Source organism: Neopsephotus bourkii, unplaced genomic scaffold (assembly GCF_033783945.1).
Source record: "Neopsephotus bourkii isolate Nb327-2 ecotype Australia unplaced genomic scaffold, CSIRO-AGI_Nbou_v1 NB_989, whole genome shotgun sequence".
Taxonomy (NCBI): Eukaryota; Metazoa; Chordata; class Aves; order Psittaciformes; family Psittacidae; genus Neopsephotus; species Neopsephotus bourkii.
Window position 1 is genome coordinate 1,043,560 of NW_026901481.1, and position 19,202 is coordinate 1,062,761.

Consider the following 19,202-nt stretch of genomic DNA (forward strand, 5'->3'; position numbering starts at 1 on the left):
CCAACCGGTTCCCTGTGGCCGCCGGCCCCATATAACACCGGTGCCACCGGGGCTGACAGAGGACACCATGGAGGGGACTGGGGCGCTGCGGCTGGATGAGGCTGAGCGTGAGAGCCTCATGGGCTCCGTCCACGGCGTCTCGGGGCCCGGTACCGCATGGAGGGGGTCGGGGGGGTGTTGGTGGATGGGGTCGGTCGGTGACGGTGCCGTGTCCCGGTGTCCCCGCAGTGGTGACAGCCTCACGCATGGCGGGAGCAGCCATGTACGAGCTGGTGCGTGTGGGGCACGCCAAGCTGGTGGGGGAGATCATCCGGTTGGAGGGGGACATGGCCACGCTCCAGGTCTATGAGGAGACCTGTATCCTGCTGCCTGTGTGCCCCTGTCCCCCCTGTCCTGCATCCCCTCACTCTCCCCTATACCCCCCCACCATCCCTTTCCCCCCTCTGCTCCCCTGCCCTGTCCCTGCCATCCTCCCTTGTCCCCCCCTGTCCCCCCCATCCTTTTCCATCGTGTCCCATTCTCCCTGTCCTGTCTCTTCCCTGTCCTCACCATCCCCTCATCCTGTCCTGTTCTCTCTGTCTGGTCCCCTCCATGTCCCCAGTGTGCTGCCCTGTCCTACCCTCTTCTTGGTCCCTAACACGGGACCCTATCCTGTCCTGTTCTCCCTGTCCCCCCCATCCTGCCCAGTCCCCTCCTTATCCCCCTACACCTTTCCCTGTCCCCCCTGGTCCTTCCCTGTCCCCCCCACACCTTCCCCTCTCCCCCCATGTCCTTCCCTGTCTCCCCCCATCCTGCCCCGTCCCCTCCTTATCCCCCTACATCTTTCCCTGTCCCCCCCATCCTGCCCCGTCCCCTCCTTATCCCCCTACAGCTTTCCCTGTCCCCCCCATCCTGCCCTGTCCCCTCATCCCTTCACACCTTTCCCTGTCCCCCCATGTCCTTCCCTGTCTCCCCCCATCCTGCCCTGTTCCCTCCTTATCCCCCTACACCTTTCCCTGTCCCCCCTCATCCTGCCCTGTTCCCTCCTTATCCCCCTACAGCTTTCCCTGTCCCCTCCTTTCCTCCCTGTCCCCTCCTTATCCCCCTACATCTTTCCCTGTCCCCCCTATCCTGCCCTGTCCCCTCATCCCTTCACACCTTTCCCTGTCCCCCTGGTCCTTCCCGGTCCCCCAGATCCTATCCTGTCCCCTCCTTACCCTCCCACACCTTCCCCTGTCCCCCCTGGTCCTTCCCAGTCCCCCCCCATCCTGCTCTGTCCCCTCCTTATCCCCCTACATCTTTCCCTGTCCCCCCCATCCTGCCCTGTCCCCTCCTTATCCCCCTACTGCTTCCCCTGTCCCCCTTGGTCCTTCCCAGTCCCCTCCTCCTTCCCCCTTTCCTCCCCCTTCCCTGTCCCCCCCACCTCCCTGTCCCCCTTATCCCCCTGTCCCTTCCCTGTCCCCCCTATCCTGCCCTGTCCCCTCATCCCTTCACACCTTTCTCTGGTCCTTCCCTGTCCCCCCATCCTGCCCCGTCCCCTCTATCCCCCAGTCTTTCCCTGTCCCCCCAGCCTGCCCTGTCCCCTCCTTATCCCCCCACACCTTCCCCTGCCCCCCCATCCTGCCCTGTCCCCCCCTCATCCTCCTACTGCTTCCCCTGTCCCCCCTGGTCCTTCCCGGTCCCCCCCGCCGTTCACGGTGCCCTTTCCTGAGCGCGGCGCAGCGGGGGTGCAGGTGGGGGACCCGGTTCTGCGCACGGGGAAGCCGCTCTCGGTGGAGCTGGGCCCCGGCATCCTCGGCTCCATCTTCGACGGGATCCAGCGCCCGCTGCGGGACATCGCGGAGCTCACGCACAGCATCTACATCCCTCGGGGCACCAACGTCCCCGCGCTCGCCCGCCACCTCGACTGGGACTTTGCCCCCAGCAAGGACATCCGGGTGCGTGGCTCGACGTGGGGATCCCCCCCCCCAATCCTTGTCCCGGTACCCCCCGGGGGTCGCAGCCCATCACCCGGCCTCGCGGCTGCCCCGTAGGTCGGGAGCCACCTCACCGGTGGAGACATCTACGGGACGGTGGCCGAGAACTCGCTCATCCAGCACAGGATCATGGTGCCGCCGCGCAGCCGGGGCACCGTCACCTACATCGCCCCCCCCGGGCACTACAGCGTCTCGGTGAGGACCGGGACCGGGACCGGGACCGGGGCTCGGGGTGGTTGATGATGGGTGAGGAGGGATGCGGGTCCTGCCCGTCCCGTCCCCAGGACATGGGCTCGGGGTGGTTGATGATGGGTGAGGAGGGATGCGGGTCCTGCCCGTCCCCTTCTGTCCCGTCCCGTCCCCAGGACATGGGCTCGGGGTGATTGATGATGGGTGAGGAGGGATGCGGGTCCTGCCCGTCCCGTTCTGTCCCGTCCCCAGGACATGGGCTCGGGGTGATGATGGTGAGGAGGGATGCGGGTCCTGCCCGTCCCCTTCTGTCCCGTCCCGTCCCCAGGACATGGGCTCGGGGTGATGATGGTGAGGAGGGATGCGGGTCCTGCCCGTCCCCTTCTGTCCCGTCCCCAGGACATGGGCTCGGGGTGATGATGGGTGAGGAGGGATGCGGGTCCTGCCCGTCCTGTGCCCAGGACATGGGCTCGGGGTGGTTGATGATGGGTGAGGAGGGATGCGGGTCCTGCCCGTCCCGTTCTGTCCCGTCCCGTCCCCAGGACGTGGGCTCGGGGTGATGATGGGTGAGGAGGGATGCGGGTCCTGCCCGTCCCCTTCTGTCCCGTCCCGTCCCCAGGACATGGACTCGGGGTGGTTGATGATGGGTGAGGAGGGATGCGGGTCCTGCCCGTCCCCAGGACGTGGGCTCGGGGTGATTGATGATGGGTGAGGAGGGATGCAGGTCCTGCCCGTCCCCTTCTGTCCCGTCCCGTCCCCAGGACGTGGTGCTGGAGCTGGACTTCCAGGGCTCCACGGAGAAGCTGACGATGCTGCAGGTCTGGCCCGTCCGCCAGACCCGGCCCGTGGCCGAGAAGCTGCCGGCGAATCACCCGCTGCTGACGGGACAACGGGTGCTGGACGCCCTCTTCCCGTAGGGAACGGGGTCGGGATCGGGGTGGGAGATGGGGACGGAGACAGAGATGGGAATGGAGACAGAAGGTGGCGATGTGGGACAGGGATGGAAGTGGGGATAGGGTTGGAGGTGGGAGTAAGGGGCAGGGTTAGGGATGGGGACACGGTTTAGGGATGTGGAATAGGGACAGGGGTCAGATCACAGAGGGAATAAGGGGCAGGGATGGGGATAGGGATGGAGATAGGAACAGGGAATGGGGAACAGGGATGTAATTGGGGATATGGAACAGAGAGGGACAGGCTGGGGACAGGGATGGAAGTGGGGATAGGGTTGGAGGTGGGAATAAGGGGCAGGGTTAGGGGTGGGGACACGGTTTAGGGATGTGGAACAGGGACAGGGATCAGATCACAGAGGGAATAAGGGGCAGGGATGGGGATAGGGATGGAGATGGGGATAGGAACAGGGAATGGGGACAGGGATGGAATTGGGGATACGAAACACAGAGAGAGGCTGGGGACAGGGATGGGGAGAGAGTGATGCGTGACAGGGATGAAAATGGGGATAGGGTTGGAGGTGGGAATAAGGGGCAGGGTTAGGGATGGGGACACGGTTTAGGAGTGTGGAATGGGGACGGAGATCAGATCACAGAGGGAATAAGGGGCAGGGATGGGGATAGGGACAGGGAATGGGAACAGGGGATATGGAACAGAGAGAGAGAGGCTGGGGACAGGGATGGGGAGAGAGCGATGTGGGACAGGGATGAAGGTGGGGATAGGGCTGGAGATGGGCATAAGGGACAAGGAGAGATGAGAGGGGCAAGGGTTGGGACATGGATGGGGTTGGGACTGGGGACAGGGACAGCGGGTGGCAGCGGGAGGGTCACCCTCACTCCAGGGCTGAGGATCCCTCCCACCCCTCGTGCCCCCGTCCCCAGGTGCGTGCAGGGCGGCACCACGGCCATCCCAGGCGCCTTCGGCTGTGGCAAGACCGTCATCTCCCAGTCCTTGTCCAAGTACTCCAACAGCGACGTCATCGTCTACGTGGGCTGCGGCGAGCGCGGCAATGAGATGTCCGAGGTCCTGCGGGACTTCCCCGAGGTGGGCACGGGGATGGTGGCACCGTGGGGATGGTGGTCCCATGGGGATGCTGGTACCATGGGGATGGTGGCGCCGTGGGTGTGATGGTACCATGGGGATGGTGGTACTGTGGGGATGGTGGTACTGTGGGGGTGGTGGCACCGTGGGGACGGTGGCACCGTGGGGAGGGTGGCACTGTGGGGATGGTGGCACCGTGGGGATGGTGGCACCACGGGGATGGTGGCACCGTGGGGATGGTGGCACCACGGGGATGCTGGTACCATGGGGATGGTGGCAACGTGGGGATGGTGACACCGTGGGGATGGTGGCACCGTGGGGATGGTGGTACCGTGGGGATGGTGGCACCGTGGGGATAGTGGTACCGTGGGGATGATGGTACCATGGGGATGGTGGTACCGTGGGGATGGTGGTACCGTGGGGATGGTGGCACCGTGGGGGTGGTGGCACCGTGGGGATGATGGTACCGTGGGGATGGTGGTACCGTGGGGATGATGGTACCGTGGGGGTGGTGGCACCGTGGGGATGGTGGTACCGTGGGGATGGTGGTACCGTGGGGATGGTGGCACCGTGGGGATGGTGGCACCGTGGGGATGGTGGCACTGTGGGGATGGTGGCACCGTGGGGGTGGTGGTACCATGGGGACGGTGGCGCCGTGGGGATGGTGGCACCGTGGCGATGGTGGCACCGTGGAGATGGTGGCACCGTGGGGATGGTGGCACCACGGGGATGATGGTACCGTGGGGATGGTGGCACCACGGGGATGGTGGCACCGTGGGGATGGTGGCACCGTGGGGATGATGTTACCATGGGGACAGTGGCACCATGGGGACGGTGGCACCGTGGGGATGGTGGCACCGTGGGGATGGTGGCACAGTGAGGACAGGGATGCGATGGTGACAATGGTACCGCCATCCTCAGCTCACCATGGAGGTGGACGGGAGGACAGAGACCATCATGAAGCGCACGACGCTGGTGGCCAACACCTCCAACATGCCGGTGGCTGCGCGTGAAGCCTCCATCTACACGGGTTCGTGCGCCAGGGCGGGCTCGGGTCATGCCAGTGGCACGTGTGAGCATGTATGTGCACATGTCATGAAGGCACTGGTGTGCATGGGCTGTGGGCACAGGGGTGCTGGCCATGAGGTTGATGGAGTGCACAATGGGTGTGCAATGGGAGGACAGGGGTGTTCAAAGGGCACAGGGGTGTGCAATGGGCACACACAGCTGTGCAATGGGGGCACACAGGTGTGCAATGGGGGCACATAGGTGTGCAATGAGTGCACAATGGGTGCGCAAGGGACGCACACGGGTGTGCAATGGATGCACACGGGTGTGCAATGGGCACTCACAGGTGTGCAGTGGATGCACAGGGGTGTATAAAAGGGCACAGGGGTGTGCAATGGGCACATGGGTGTGCAAAGGGTGCACAGGGGTGTGCAATGGGCACACATGGGTGTGCAATGGGCACATGGGTGTGCAGTGGGGGCATGGGTGTGCAATGGGCACATGGATGTGCAATGGGCACACAGGGGTGTGGAATGGGTGCACATGGGTATGCAATGGGCACATGGGTGTGCAGTGGGGGCACATGGCTGTGCAATGGGCGCACAGGGGTGTACAATGGGTGCACGGGGGTGTGCATTGGGCACATGGATGTGCAATGGGCACACAGGTGTGCAATGGGCACATGGCTGTGCAATGGGCAGATGGGTGTGCAATGGGCGCACAGGGGTGTACAATGGCCGCACAGGGGTGTGCATTGGGCACATGGGTGTGCAATGGGTACACACGGGTGCGCAATGGGGGCACATGGGTGTGCAATGGGTGCACAATGGGTGCACACGGGTGTGCAATGGGCGCACACGGGTGTGCAATGGGGGCATATGGGTGTGCAATGGGCACATGGGTGCACAATGGGCACACATGGGTGTGCAATGGGTGTGCAATGGGCGCACCCGGGTGTGCAATGGGGGCATATGGGTGTGCAATGGGCACACGGGTGCACAATGGGCACCCATGGGTGTGCAATGGGTGTGCAATGGGCGCACGGGTGCACAATGGGCACCCATGGGTGTGCAATGGGTGCGCAGTGGGTGCACACGGGTGCGCAATGGGCATGGGCACACATGGGTGTGCAATGGGTGTGCAATGGGTGTGCAATGGGCACATGGGTGTGCAATGGGCACCCATGGGTGTGCAATGGGTGCGCAATGGGCGCACACGGGTGCGCAAGGCCCAAGCAGGGGTGCGAAGCCTCGTGCCCTCCGCAGGCATCACGCTGTCCGAGTACTTCCGCGACATGGGCTACCACGTGAGCATGATGGCCGACTCGACGTCGCGCTGGGCCGAGGCGCTGCGCGAGATCTCGGGGCGCTTGGCCGAGATGCCAGCGGGTGAGCCCACCCCTGGGGGTCCTGTGGGGGTACAGGGGGGTCCCCCCGCTGTCCCGGCCCCCCCCCCCCTCTGATGCTGGTTCCCCGCAGACAGCGGTTACCCCGCGTACCTGGGCGCCCGCCTCGCATCCTTCTATGAGCGCGCCGGGCGAGCGCGGTGCCTCGGGAACCCCCCCCGCCACGGCAGCGTCAGCATCATCGGAGCGTGAGTGCGGGACATGGGGGGCAATGGGGGGACCCCCCCCCCCGAACACCCCTAACACCCCCCCCCACCGCTGTCTCCTGCAGTGTGTCCCCCCCCGGAGGGGACTTCTCCGACCCCGTCACCTCGGCAACGCTGGGCATCGTGCAGGTGAGGGGGGTGCAAGGGGGGAACCCCAATCACGGTGTGGTGCCTTCTTACACCCATTGCAGTGTGATCCCCCTGACCCCACCCTCCATGGTCTGACCCCCCCATTGCAGTGTGACCGCCTTGACACCCATACTGGTGTGAACCACTCCCATCCCAATCCCAGTGTGACCCCCCGACCCCCCCATCTGACCCCCCCATTGCAGTGTGAGCCCCCTAATCCCCATCCCAGTGTGTCCCCCTGACCCCTATTACAGTGTGAACCTCCCTGACCCCCATCCCACGTGTCTCCTCCATTCTGGTGTGACCCTCTCTGAGACCCACATCATGGTGTGACCCCCCTGCATCCCTGTGACCCCCCCATCCCGGTGTCCCCTCCCCCCCAATCCCGTTGTGACCCCCCTGACCCCCATCTCGGGTGCCCTCCTGCATCCCTGTGACCCCCCCCCACCCCGGGTGCCCCCCCCATCCCTGGTGACCCCCTGCATCCCGGTGTGACCCCCGACCCCTATCCCTAGTGACCCCCCCTATCCCTGATGACCCCTCAACCCCTATCCCTGGTGACCCCCTCCATCCCGGTGTGACCCCCCCTGACCCCCATCCCTGGTGACCCCCTGCATCCTGGTTGACCCTCCGGTCCCCCCACCCCCGGTGCCTCCCCATCCCTGGTGACCCCCCCCACCCGGGTGACCCCCCCCATCCCTGGTGACCCCCCCATCCCTGGTGACCCCCCCCATCCCTGGTGCCCCCCCACCCTGGTGACCCCCCCCCATCCCTGGTTGACCCCCCCATCCCTGGTGACCCCCCCCCACCCCGGGTGCCCCCCATCCCTGGTGACCCCCCCCATCCCTGGTGACCCCCTGCATCCCTGGTGACCCCCCCCCCCGGTGACCCCCCCTATCCCTGGTGACCCCCCCACCCCGTGTGCCCCCCCCTCACCCCGGTGACCCCCCCGCCGCTGTGCCGGTGCCCAAGGTGTTCTGGGGGCTGGACAAGAAGCTGGCGCAGCGGAAGCACTTCCCGTCCGTCAACTGGCTCATCAGCTACAGCCGGTACCTGCGGGCGCTGGAGCCCCACTACGAGCGCCTGCACCCCGAGTTCCCCGCGCTGCGCAGCCGCGCCAGGGAGATCCTGCAGGAGGAGGAGGAGCTGGCGGAGATCGTGCAGCTGGTGGGGAAGGTGGGACATGGGATACGGCATGGATAGGGGATGGGTATGGGACGGATAGGGGATGGGTACGGGAGGGGTAAGGGAGGGATACGGGATGGGTACGGGATGGGTATGGGAGGGGTATGGGATGGGTATGGGATGGATACGGGATGGGTACGGGAGGGATATGGGATGGATAGGGGATGGGTACGGGATGGGTACGGGATGGATACAGCATGGATAGGGGATGGGTACGGGATGGGTACGGGAGGGGTACGGGATGGATACAGCATGGATAGGGGATGGGTATGGGATGGGTACAGGATGGGTATGGGATGGGTGTGGGAGGGGTAGGGGATGGGTACGAGATGGATAGGGGATGGGTACGGGAGGGGTATGGGATGGGTACGAGATGAATAGGGGATGGGTACGGGATGGGTATGGGATGGGTACGGGATGGATACAGCATGGATAGGGGATGGGTACGGGATGGGTACGGGATGGGTAGGGGATGGATACAGGATGGGTACGGGATGGGTACGGGATGGGTACGGGATGGATACAGCATGGATACGGGATGGGTACGGGAGGGATACGGGATGGGTACGGGATGGATACAGCATGGATAGGGGATGGGTACGGGATGGGTATGGGATGGGTACGGGATGGATACAGCATGGATAGGGGATGGGTACGGGATGGGTAGGGGATGGATACGGGATGGGTACGGGAGGGATACGGGATGGGTAGGGGATGGGTACGGGATGGGTACGGGAGGGATACGGGATGGGTAGGGGATGGGTACCGGACGGGTACGGGATGGGTACGGAAGGGATACGGGAGGGATACGGGATGGGTATGGGATGGGTACGGAATGGGTATGGGATGGATATGGGATGGGTAATGGGAGGGATACAGGATGGGTACGGGAGGGATACAGGATGGGCACGGGATGGGTACGGCATGGGTACAGGATGGATATGGGATGGGTACGAGATGGGTACGGCATGGATATGGGATGGGTACAGGAGGGATACGGGATGGGTACCCCATGGGTACAGCATGGGTACGGCATTGGTACAGCATGGGTATGGGATGGGTACGGGATGGATAGGGGATTTATACGGGATGGGTACAGGATAGGTACAGGATGGATACGGGATGGATATGGGATGGAATGGTGGTGGGGCAGAGATAAGGGTGGGATGGGGAGGGATGGGGACATGGAGTATGGGATGGGGGATTGGGTATATGGGATGAGAATGGGGATATGGGATGGGGATATGGGGTGCAGGATGGGAATAGGCATATGGGACACTAGATGGAGATGGGATGGGGGATACAGGATGGAATCATGGTAGGGACAGAGATAAGAATGGAATAGGGAGAGTTGGGGGTATGGGATGAGAATGGGGATATGGGATGGAATGGGAATATGGGGTGCAGGATGGGAATAGGTATATGGGATGTTAGATGGAGATGGGATGGGAGATACAGGATGGGATAATGATAGGCACAGGGATAAAGGTAGGATAGGGATATGGGATATGGGATGGGGATGAGATGGGGCTATGCGATACAGGGTAGGAACGGGGATATGGGATATGGGATGGGGATGAGATGGGGCTATGTGATACAGGGTAGGAACAGGGATATGGGACATGGGCTGGGGACATGGGGAATGGGGTGAGGATGGGACAAAGCCACCCCACACCCATCCCCCTGCAGGCATCCCTGGCCGAGGCTGACAAGGTGACGCTGGAGGTGGCCAAGCTGCTCAAGGATGACTTCCTGCAGCAGAACGGTTACTCCTCATACGACAGGTACCGGAACACCGGCACCCCCGGTACCACCCCCCCGGCATCCCCCCAGCACCCAAACCCAGCCCTGGTGCCCCCCCCCCAGGTTCTGCCCCTTCTACAAGACAGTGGGGATGCTGCAGAACATGGTGACCTTCTACGAGCTGGCGCGGCACGCGGTGGAGGCCGCGGCACCGGGCGAGCACCGCGTCACCTGGGCCACCATCCGCGAGAGCCTCGGGGACATCCTCTACAAGCTGAGCGCCATGAAGTTCAAGGTGGGGATAAGGGAGGAATTGGGGGACCCCCCCCCCCCCCCTTTCCCATTGCAGGGACTGGTGTGACCGGGTCCCCCGTGTCCCCAGGACCCGGTGAAGGACGGCGAAGCCAACATCACCGCAGCCTTCGCTCAGCTCAATGAGGAGATGCAGGCGGCTTTCCGCAACCTGGAGGACTGAGGGGACAAGGGGGGGTCCCCTCGGGTTTCCCCCCCGTACCCCCAATAAAGGGCCTGTGGTCACAGTTGTGGTCCCCCCCCACCCATGGGTGCTGTATGGTGGGGGGGGTCCCCTGACTCCACACTGGGAAATGGGGAGGGGGGTGTCCAGTGGGGGGGGCAGCGCCTTTGGGGCCTGGGAGGGGTTTGGGGGGACAGGGACCCCCTGGGTGGGCCATGGGGTCACCAAGATGGATACAATGAAGGAGCCACCCCCCCCCCCGGCTGTGTCCATTGTCCCGCCCCCCCCCCCCATTGCCCCCCCCAGGGACACGCTTGTGCCATGTCAGCATCCAGAACCTTCCGCACAGTGTCCCTGACAATGGCACTGTCCCCATTGAGGGACACGGAGGGACAGCGGTGCTGAAGGTGGGTGAGTGTCCCGGGGGGGGGGGTCTGTCCACAGTGTCCCCCCAGGTGACAACCCCGGGTACCCCCATACCCTGGAGGTGCCCCCCCTGCCTGCCAGGGACAGCCCCAAACGTGTCCCCATGGGTGTCCCATGCACACCCCCAAAGGTGTCCCTATGGGGGTCCCCTTGAGATGCCACCCTGAGTCCCCCAATGTCCTTATGTGTGTCCCCCATGTCCCTCAAAGGCATCCCTATGGGGGTCCCCTGCACCCCCCCAAAGGTGTCCCTATGGGTGTCCCCTTGAGATGCCACCCCCACATCCCCCAGTGTCCCCATGGGTGTCCCCCATGTCCCTCAGAGATGTCCCCATGGACGTGTCCTGTGCTGATGTCCCCATGAGTTCCCCTGGGTCTCCTCATATCCCCATGGGTGTCCCCTGCATCCCTTGGTGCTGCCACCCCAGAGGTGTCCCCATGAGTGTCCCCTGGGTTCCTCCTTGGGTGTCCCCTTCATCCCCTGGTGCTGGCTGACAACGTCCCCCCGTGTCCCTTGGAGATGTCCCCATGGGTGTCCCCTGGGTACCCCCTCGGTTGTCCCCTGCATCTACAGGTGCTGCCACCCCAGAGATATCCCCATGGGTGTCCCCCTGCGTCCCTTGGTGATGCCACCCCCATGTCCCCCTGGGTGTACCCATGGGTGTCCCCCTGCATCCCTTGGTGATGCCACCCCCATGTCCCCCTGGGTGTATGGGTGTCCCCCTGCATCCCTTGGTGATGCCACCCCCATGTCCCTATGGGTGTCCCCCTGCATCCCTTGGTGATGCCACCCCCATGTCCCTATGGGTGTCCCCATGGGTGTCCCCCTGCATCCCCTGGTGATGCCACCCCCATGTCCCTATGGGTGTCCCCCTGCATCCCTTGGTGATGCCACCCCCATGTCCCCATGGGTGTCCCCCTGCATCCCCTGGTGATGCCACCCCCATGTCCCTATGGGTGTCCCCATGGGTGTCCCCCTGCATCCCTTGGTGATGCCACCCCCATGTACCCATGGGTGTCCTCCTGCATCCCTTGGTGATGCCACCCCCATGTCCCTATGGGTGTCCCCATGGGTGTCCCCCTGCATCCCTTGGTGATGCCACCCCCATGTCCCTATGGGTGTCCCCATGGGTGTCCCCCTGCGTCCCCTGGTGATGCCACCCCCATGTCCCTATGGGTGTCCCCATGGGTGTCCCCAGGTTCTCCCCCCCGGGTCCCCCCTTCCCCCGGCACTGTCCCCTCCGTGTCCCCGCTCAGGGCGATGCCGGCGGGGGGGGGGCTGCTCTGTGGGGCCAGCGGCCTGGGGCTGCTCCTGGCGGCCACGGCCACCAGCTCCTGGCTGCAGCGCCGGGGGCCCGGAGGCGGCGCCAGCATCGGGCTGTGGCGCGTCTGCGGCGGGGGACACTGCGGCCCCCAGCCCGGCACCCCCGGTACGAACCACGTGGTGAGCTCTGCCCGTCACTGCTATGGTGTGACTGTCATTGGTGCAGTGAGCTGTGCCCATCACTGCTGCATTGAGCTGTGCCCATCACTGCTGCGCTGAGCTGTGCCCGTCACTGCTATGGTGTGCGCATCACTGCTGTATTGAGCTGTGCCCATCACTGCTGCGCTGAGCTGTGCCCGTCACTGCTATGGTGTGCGCATCACTGCTGTATTGAGCTGTGCCCATCACTGCTGCGCTGAGCTCTGCCCGTCACTGCTATGGTGTGCGCATCACTGCTGTATTGAGCTGTGCCCATCACTGCTGCGCTGAGCTGTGCCCATCACTGCTGTGCTGAGCTGTGCCCATCACTGCTGTGCTGAGCTCTGCCCGTCACTGCTGTGCTGAGCTGTGCCCGTCACTGCTGTGCTGAGCTGTGCCCATCACTGCTGCATTGAGCTGTGCCCGTCACTGCTGCGCTGAGCTGTGCCCATCACTGCTGCACTGAGCTGTGCCCATCACTGCTGCACTGAGCTGTGCCCGTCACTGCTATGGTGTGCGCATCACTGCTGTATTGAGCTGTGCCCATCACTGCTGCGCTGAGCTGTGCCCATCACTGCTGCGCTGAGCTGTGCCCATCACTGCTGTGCTGAGCTGTGCCCATCACTGCTGTGCTGAGCTGTGCCCGTCACTGCTGTGCTGAGCTGTGCCCATCACTGCTGCATTGAGCTGTGCCCGTCACTGCTGCACTGAGCTGTGCCCATCACTGCTGCACTGAGCTGTGCCCATCACTGCTGCATTGAGCTGTGCCCATCACTGCTACGGTGTGCCTGTCATTGGTGCAGTGAGCTGTGCCCATCACTGCTGCACTGAGCTGTGCCCATCACTGCTATGGTGTGCCCGTCACTGCTGCACTGAGCTGTGCCCGTCACTGCTGCACTGAGCTGTGCCCATCACTGCTACGGTGTGCCTGTCATTGGTGCAGTGAGCTGTGCCCGTCACTGCTGCACTGAGCTGTGCCCGTCACTGCTGCACTGAGCTGTGCCCGTCACTGCTGCACTGAGCTGTGCCCGTCACTGCTGCATTGAGCTGTGCCCATCACTGCTGCGCTGAGCTTGCTGCATTGAGCTGTGCCCATCACTGCTGCACTGAGCTGTGCCCGTCACTGCTGCACTGAGCTGTGTCCATCACTGCTGCACTGAGCTGTGCCCATCACTGCTGCACTGAGCTGTGCCCGTCACTGCTATGGTGTGCGCATCACTGCTGCATTGAGCTGTGTCCATCACTGCTGCACTGAGCTGTGCCCATCACTGCTGCACTGAGCTGTGTCCATCACTGCTGCACTGAGCTGTGCCCATCACTGCTGCAAGCCTGTTACTGCTGCACTGACTGTGCCCGTCACTGCTGCACTGAGCTGGGCCCGTCACTGCTGCACTGAGCTGTGCCCATCACTGCTATGGTGTGCCAGTCATTGCTGTACTGAGCTGTGCCCATCACTGCTGCACTGAGCTGTGCCCGTCACTGCTATGGTGTGCGCATCACTGCTGCACTGAGCTGTGCCCGTCACTGCTGCACTGAGCTGTGCCCGTCACTGCTGCATTGAGCTGTGCCCATCACTGCTGCACTGAGCTGTGTCCATCACTGCTGCACTGAGCTGTGTCCATCACTGCTGCACTGAGCTGTGCCCATCACTGCTATGGTGTGCGCATCACTGCTGCACTGAGCTGTGCCCGTCACTGCTGCACTGAGCTGTGCCCGTCACTGCTGCACTGAGCTGTGTCCATCACTGCTGCACTGAGCTGTGCCCGTCACTGCTGCGCTGAGCTGTGCCCGTCACTGCTGTACTGAGCTGTGCCCATCACTGCTGCACTGAGCTCTGCCCATCACTGCTGCACTGAGCTGTGTCCATCACTGCTGCACTGAGCTGTGTCCATCACTGCTGCACTGAGCTGTGCCCATCACTGCTATGGTGTGCCAGTCATTGCTGCACTGAGCTGTGCCCATCACTGCTGTGGTGTGCCTGTCATTGGTGCAGTGAGCTGTGCCCGTCACTGCTGCACTGAGCTGTGCCCGTCACTGCTGCACTGAGCTGTGCCCATCACTGCTATGGCGTGCCAGTCATTGCTGTACTGAGCTGTGCCCATCACTGCTGCACTGAGCTGTGCCCATCACTGCTGTGCTGAGCTGTGTCCGGTCTCTGCAGGATGGGGGTCACTGCTGTGCTGAGCTGTGTCCGGTCTCTGCAGGGTGGGGATGGGGGGGTCACTGCTGTGCTGAGCTGTGTCCGGTCTCTGCAGCATGGGGATGGAGGGGTCACTGCTGTGCTGAGCTGTGTCCGGTCTCTGCAGGGTGGGAATGGAGGGGTCACTGCTGTGCTGAGCTGTGTCCGGTCTCTGCAGGGTGGGGATGGGGGGGTCACTGCTGTGCTGAGCTGTGTCCGGTCTCTGCAGGGTGGGGATGGGGGGTCACTGCTGTGCTGAGCTGTGTCCGGTCTCTGCAGGATGGGGGTGGGGGGGGTCACTGCTGCTTGGAGCTGTGCCTCTGTGGGGTGGGGATGGGGGGGTCACTGCTGTGCTGAGCTGTGTCCTCTCTGCAGGGGGGGGATGGGGGTCACTGCTGTGCTGAGCTGTGTCCGGTCTCTGCAGGGTGGGGATGGGGGTCACTGCTGTGCTGAGCTGTGTCCGGTCTCTGCAGGATGGGGATGGGGGGGTCACTGCTGTGCTGAGCTGTGTCCGGTCTCTGCAGGATGGGGATGGGGGTCACTGCTGTGCTGAGCTGTGTCCGGTCTCTGCATGATGGGGATGGAGGGGTCACTGCTGTGCTGAGCTGTGTCCAGTCTCTGCAGGGTGGGAATGGGGGGGTCACTGCTGCTTGGAGCTGTTCCCACTCTGTGGGGTGGGGATTTTTGGTCACTGCTGTACTGGGTTGTGCTTGGTCTCTATGGGCTGCACATGGGTTCCATGCCTCGGAGGTCCCTGAGTGTCCCCAACCCTTGTGTGTCCCCCCCAGTGCTATGGGAGGCCACGCGGGTGCTGATGCTCCTCTCGGTGCTCATGGCCACTGCCGGCCTCGCCATGGGGCTCTGCGCTGTGGCCTGCACTGCCTGGCGAGTGCGTGCCCGTGCGGCCGGTGCCACTCTGCTCCTGGCTGGTATGTGGGGACGGGCATGGGGGGGGGCATGGATCACCAGGGCAGCCACTGGTGCACTGAGCTGGGCCCGGTCTATGCCAGGGTCCCATGGCCTGGCCTGGCCGCTGCCACTGAGCCATCCCCTGTGCCCGCAGGGATCCTGGCACTGCTGGGGCTGGGGCTGTACACGGCCGGCACCCCAAAACTGCTGGGGCCGGCCCGTGCTGCCTGGCGCTTCTCCTGGTCCTACATCCTGGGCTGGGTCGCTGCTGCTCTCATCAGCTCCGCAGGTAACGGAGCCCCCGCTGCCCGAGCACTGCTGTGCTGAGCTGTGTCCGTTCTCTGCATGATGGGGGTCACTGCTGTGCTGAGCTGTGTCCGGTCTCTGCAGGGTGGGGATGGGGGGGTCACTGCTGTGCTGAGCTGTGTCCGGTCTCTGCAGGATGGGGATGGGGTCACTGCTGTGCTGAGCTGTGTCCGGTCTCTGCAGGATGGGGGTCACTGCTGTGCTGAGCTGTGTCCGGTCTCTGCAGGGTGGGGATGGAGGGGTCACTGCTGTGCTGAGCTGTGTCCGGTCTCTGCAGGGTGGGGATGGGGGGGGTCACTGCTGTGCTGAGCTGTGTCCGGTCTCTGCTGGATGGGGATGGGGGGGTCACTGCTGTGCTGAGCTGTGTCCGTTCTCTGCTGGATGGGGATGGGGGGGGTCACTGCTGTGCTGAGCTGTGTCCGGTCTCTGCAGGATGGGGATGGGGGTCACTGCTGTGCTGAGCTGTGTGCTGTCTCTGGAGGGTGGGGATGGGGGTGTTACTGCTGTGCTGGGGGAGCTGTGTCCGGTCTCTGCAGGGTGGGGATGGGGGGGTCACTGCTGTGCTGAGCTGTGTCCGGTCTCTGCAGGGTGGGGATGGGGGGGGGTCACTGCTGTGCTGAGCTGTGTCCGGTCTCTGCAGGGTGGGGGTGGGGCTGTGCTGAGCTGTGTCTGGTCTCTGCAGGGTGGGGATGGGGGGGTCACTGCTGTGCTGAGCTGTGTCCGGTCTCTGCAGGGTGGGGATGGGGGTGTCTCTGCTGTGCTGAGCTGTGTCCGGTCTCTGTAGGGTGGGGATGGGGGTCACTGCTGTGCTGGTTGTGTCCGGTCTCTGCAGGGTGGGGATGGGGGGGTCACTGCTGTGCTGAGCTGTGTCCGGTCTCTGCAGGGTGGGATGGGGGTCACTGCTGTGCTGAGCTGTGTCCGGTCTCTGCAGGGTGGGGATGGAGGGGTCACTGCTGTGCTGAGCTGTGTCCGGTCTCTGCAGGATGGGGATGGGGGGGTCACTGCTGTGCTCAGCTGTGTCCGGTCTCTGCAGGATGGGGATGGGGGGTCACTGCTGTGCTGAGCTGTGTCCGGTCTCTGCAGGGTGGGGGTCACTGCTGTGTTGGCTGTGTCCGGTCTCTGCAGGGTGGGGATGGGGGGGTCACTGCTGTGCTGAGCTGTGTCCGGTCTCTGCAGGGTGGGGGTCACTGCTGTGCTGAGCTGTGTCTGGTCTCTGCAGGGTGGGAATGGAGGGGTCACTGCTGTGCTGAGCTGTGTCCGGTCTCTGCAGGGTGGGGATGGGGGTCACTGCTGTGCTGAGCTGTGCCCGGTCTCTGTAGGGTGGGGATGGGGGGGTCACTGCTGTGCTGAGCTGTGTCCGGTCTCTGCAGGGTGGGGGTCACTGCTGTGCTGAGCTGTGTCTGGTCTCTGCAGGGTGGGAATGGAGGGGTCACTGCTGTGCTGAGCTGAGTCCGGTCTCTGCAGGGTGGGATGGGGGTCACTGCGTGCTGAGCTGTGCGTTCTCTGTAGGGTGGGGATGGGGGTCACTGCTGTGCTGAGCTGTGTCCGGTCTCTGCAGGATGGGGATGGGGGGTCACTGCTGTGCTGAGCTGTGTCCGGTCTGCAGGATGGGGTGGGGGGGTCACTGCTGTTTTGGCTGTGTCCGGTCTCTGCAGGGTGGGGGGGGGTGGGGGGGTCACTGCTGTGCTGAGCTGTGTCCGGTCTCTGCAGGATGGGGGTCACTGCAGTGCTGAGCTGTGCCCGTTCTCTGCAGGGTGGAGATGGGGGGGTCACTGCTGTGCTGAGCTGTGCCCGGTCTCTGCAGGATGGGGTCACTGCTGTGCTGAGCTGTGTCCGGTCTCTGCAGGATGGGGAAGGTGGTCACTGCTGTGCTGAGCTGTGTCCGGTCTCTGCAGGGTGGGGATGGGGGGGTCACTGCTGTGCTGAGCTGTGTCCGGTCTCTGCAGGGTGGGGATGGGGGGGTTACTGCTGTGCTGAGCTGTGTCCGGTCTCTGCAGGATGGGGATGGGGGGGTCACTGCAGTGCTGAGTTGTGTCCGGTCTCTGCATGATGGCGGTCACTGCTGTGCTGAGCTGTGTCCGGTCTCTGCAGGATGGGGATGGGGGGTCACTGCTGTGCTGAGCTGTGTCCGGTCTCTGCAGGATGGGGATGGGGGGGTCACTGCTGTGCTGAGCTGTGTCCGGTCTCTGCAGGATGGGGATGGGGGTCACTGCTGTGCTGAGCTGTGTCCGGTCTCTGCAGGGTGGGGATGGGGGTCACTGCTGTGCTGAGCTGTGCCCGGTCTCTGCAGGATGGGGATGGGGGGGTCACTGCTGTGCTGAGCTGTGTCCGGTCTCTGCAGGGTGGGGATGGGGGGGTCACTGCTGTGCTGAGCTGTGTCCGGTCTCTGCAGGATGGGGATGGGGGGGTCACTGCTGTGCTGATGTGTCCGTCTCTGCAGGATGGGGATGGGGGGGTCACTGCTGTGCTGAGCTGTGTCCGGTCTCTGCTGGATGGGGATGGGGGGGTCACTGCTGTGCTGAGCTGTGTCCGGTCTCTGCAGTATGGGGATGGGGGTCACTGCTGTGCTGAGCTGTGTCCGGTCTCTGCAGGGTGGGATGGGGGTCACTGCTGTGCTGAGCTGTGTCCGGTCTCTGCTGGATGGGGATGGGGGGTCACTGCTGTGCTGAGCTGTGTCCGGTCTCTGCAGGATGGGGATGGGGGGGTCACTGCTGTGCTGAGCTGTGTCCGGTCTCTGCAGGGTGGGGATGGGGGGGTCACTGCTGTGCTGAGCTGTGTCCGGTCTCTGCAGGATGGGGATGGGGGGGTCACTGCTGTGCTGAGCTGTGTCCGGTCTCTGCAGGGTTAAGCTGGCTCTGGCCATGTGCTGAGCCCACCCACCACAGGGTGGCAGCAGTTTTGTCCTCCCCCTGCCCACACGAAGTCCTCTCCTTCTCCCCCCCACCCAGGTCTTTTCCACCTCTGTTCTGCCCACAAGGACCCATCTCCAGAGAGCTCCGAAGAGGTGGGTGCCTGAGGGGCACCAAGCACCCCGGGGGCCCCGCTCCCACCCTTGCCCCCCACTGCTCCCCACGGGAGCCGGCTGGGGGCACCCCGCTGTGTGGGTCACTGCTGTGATGAGCTGTGTCCGGTCATTGCTGCACTGAGCTCCCCGCACCCCCCCTTTTACCCCGATTTTTGCTGTGCCAATAAACTTGTCCCCCCACACCCCCCAGTGGTGTCCGGTGGGATTTGGTGACCCCAAATTTATGGGGGTGGTGTCAAAGTCCGCCCCCCCCGGGCCAAGATTTGGGCAGAAATAGGGATGTTTTGGGAGGGCTCACCTGGGAGGGAGCATGGGGGGGACATGGGGTCAATGGAGGGGCTCGGAGTCACCGGATCCTCCTCGGTAGCCGCCGTGGAGCGTCCGGTGGGGCCCCACCGGTGCCATTGCCCTTTTAAGGCCGCGCCCTCGGCCCCGCCCCTGCCCCGACCCGCCAGACCGGTCCGCCCCGCCCGGCCCCACCCCCTGAGGCCCCACCCCCGCCGCGACCACGCCCCCGCCCGGCCCCGCCCCCCCGGTCCCGTCCCGGCTCGAGCGGCGCAGAACGGCCCGGAACGGCCCCGGGCAGCCCGGAACGGCCCGGCCAGGCTCGGC

At 64.2% G+C, this 19,202-nt stretch overlaps 2 protein-coding genes across 2 annotated transcripts; both read left to right on the forward strand.

Moving 5' to 3' along the window:
• Positions 1–28: 28 nt before the first annotated feature.
• On the forward strand, positions 29–10,303 carry LOC133215486 (V-type proton ATPase catalytic subunit A-like). Its single transcript, XM_061359550.1, has 14 exons — positions 29–149; positions 229–357; positions 1,702–1,916; positions 2,013–2,150; positions 2,906–3,057; positions 3,974–4,136; positions 5,055–5,163; positions 6,407–6,529; positions 6,620–6,734; positions 6,818–6,881; positions 7,854–8,057; positions 9,756–9,850; positions 9,933–10,104; positions 10,192–10,303. The coding sequence occupies exons 1-14, from the start codon at positions 68–70 to the stop codon at positions 10,282–10,284; spliced, it is 1,854 nt and encodes a 617-aa protein (XP_061215534.1). The 5' UTR covers positions 29–67; the 3' UTR covers positions 10,285–10,303.
• A 1,617-nt stretch (positions 10,304–11,920) lies between these two features.
• LOC133215588 (lens fiber membrane intrinsic protein-like) lies at positions 11,921–18,777 on the forward strand. Its single transcript, XM_061359665.1, has 4 exons — positions 11,921–12,139; positions 15,139–15,279; positions 15,414–15,548; positions 18,514–18,777. Exons 1-4 carry the CDS (start codon positions 11,971–11,973, stop codon positions 18,579–18,581), a joined length of 513 nt encoding a protein of 170 aa, XP_061215649.1. The 5' UTR covers positions 11,921–11,970; the 3' UTR covers positions 18,582–18,777.
• The last annotated feature ends 425 nt before the right edge of the window (positions 18,778–19,202 follow it).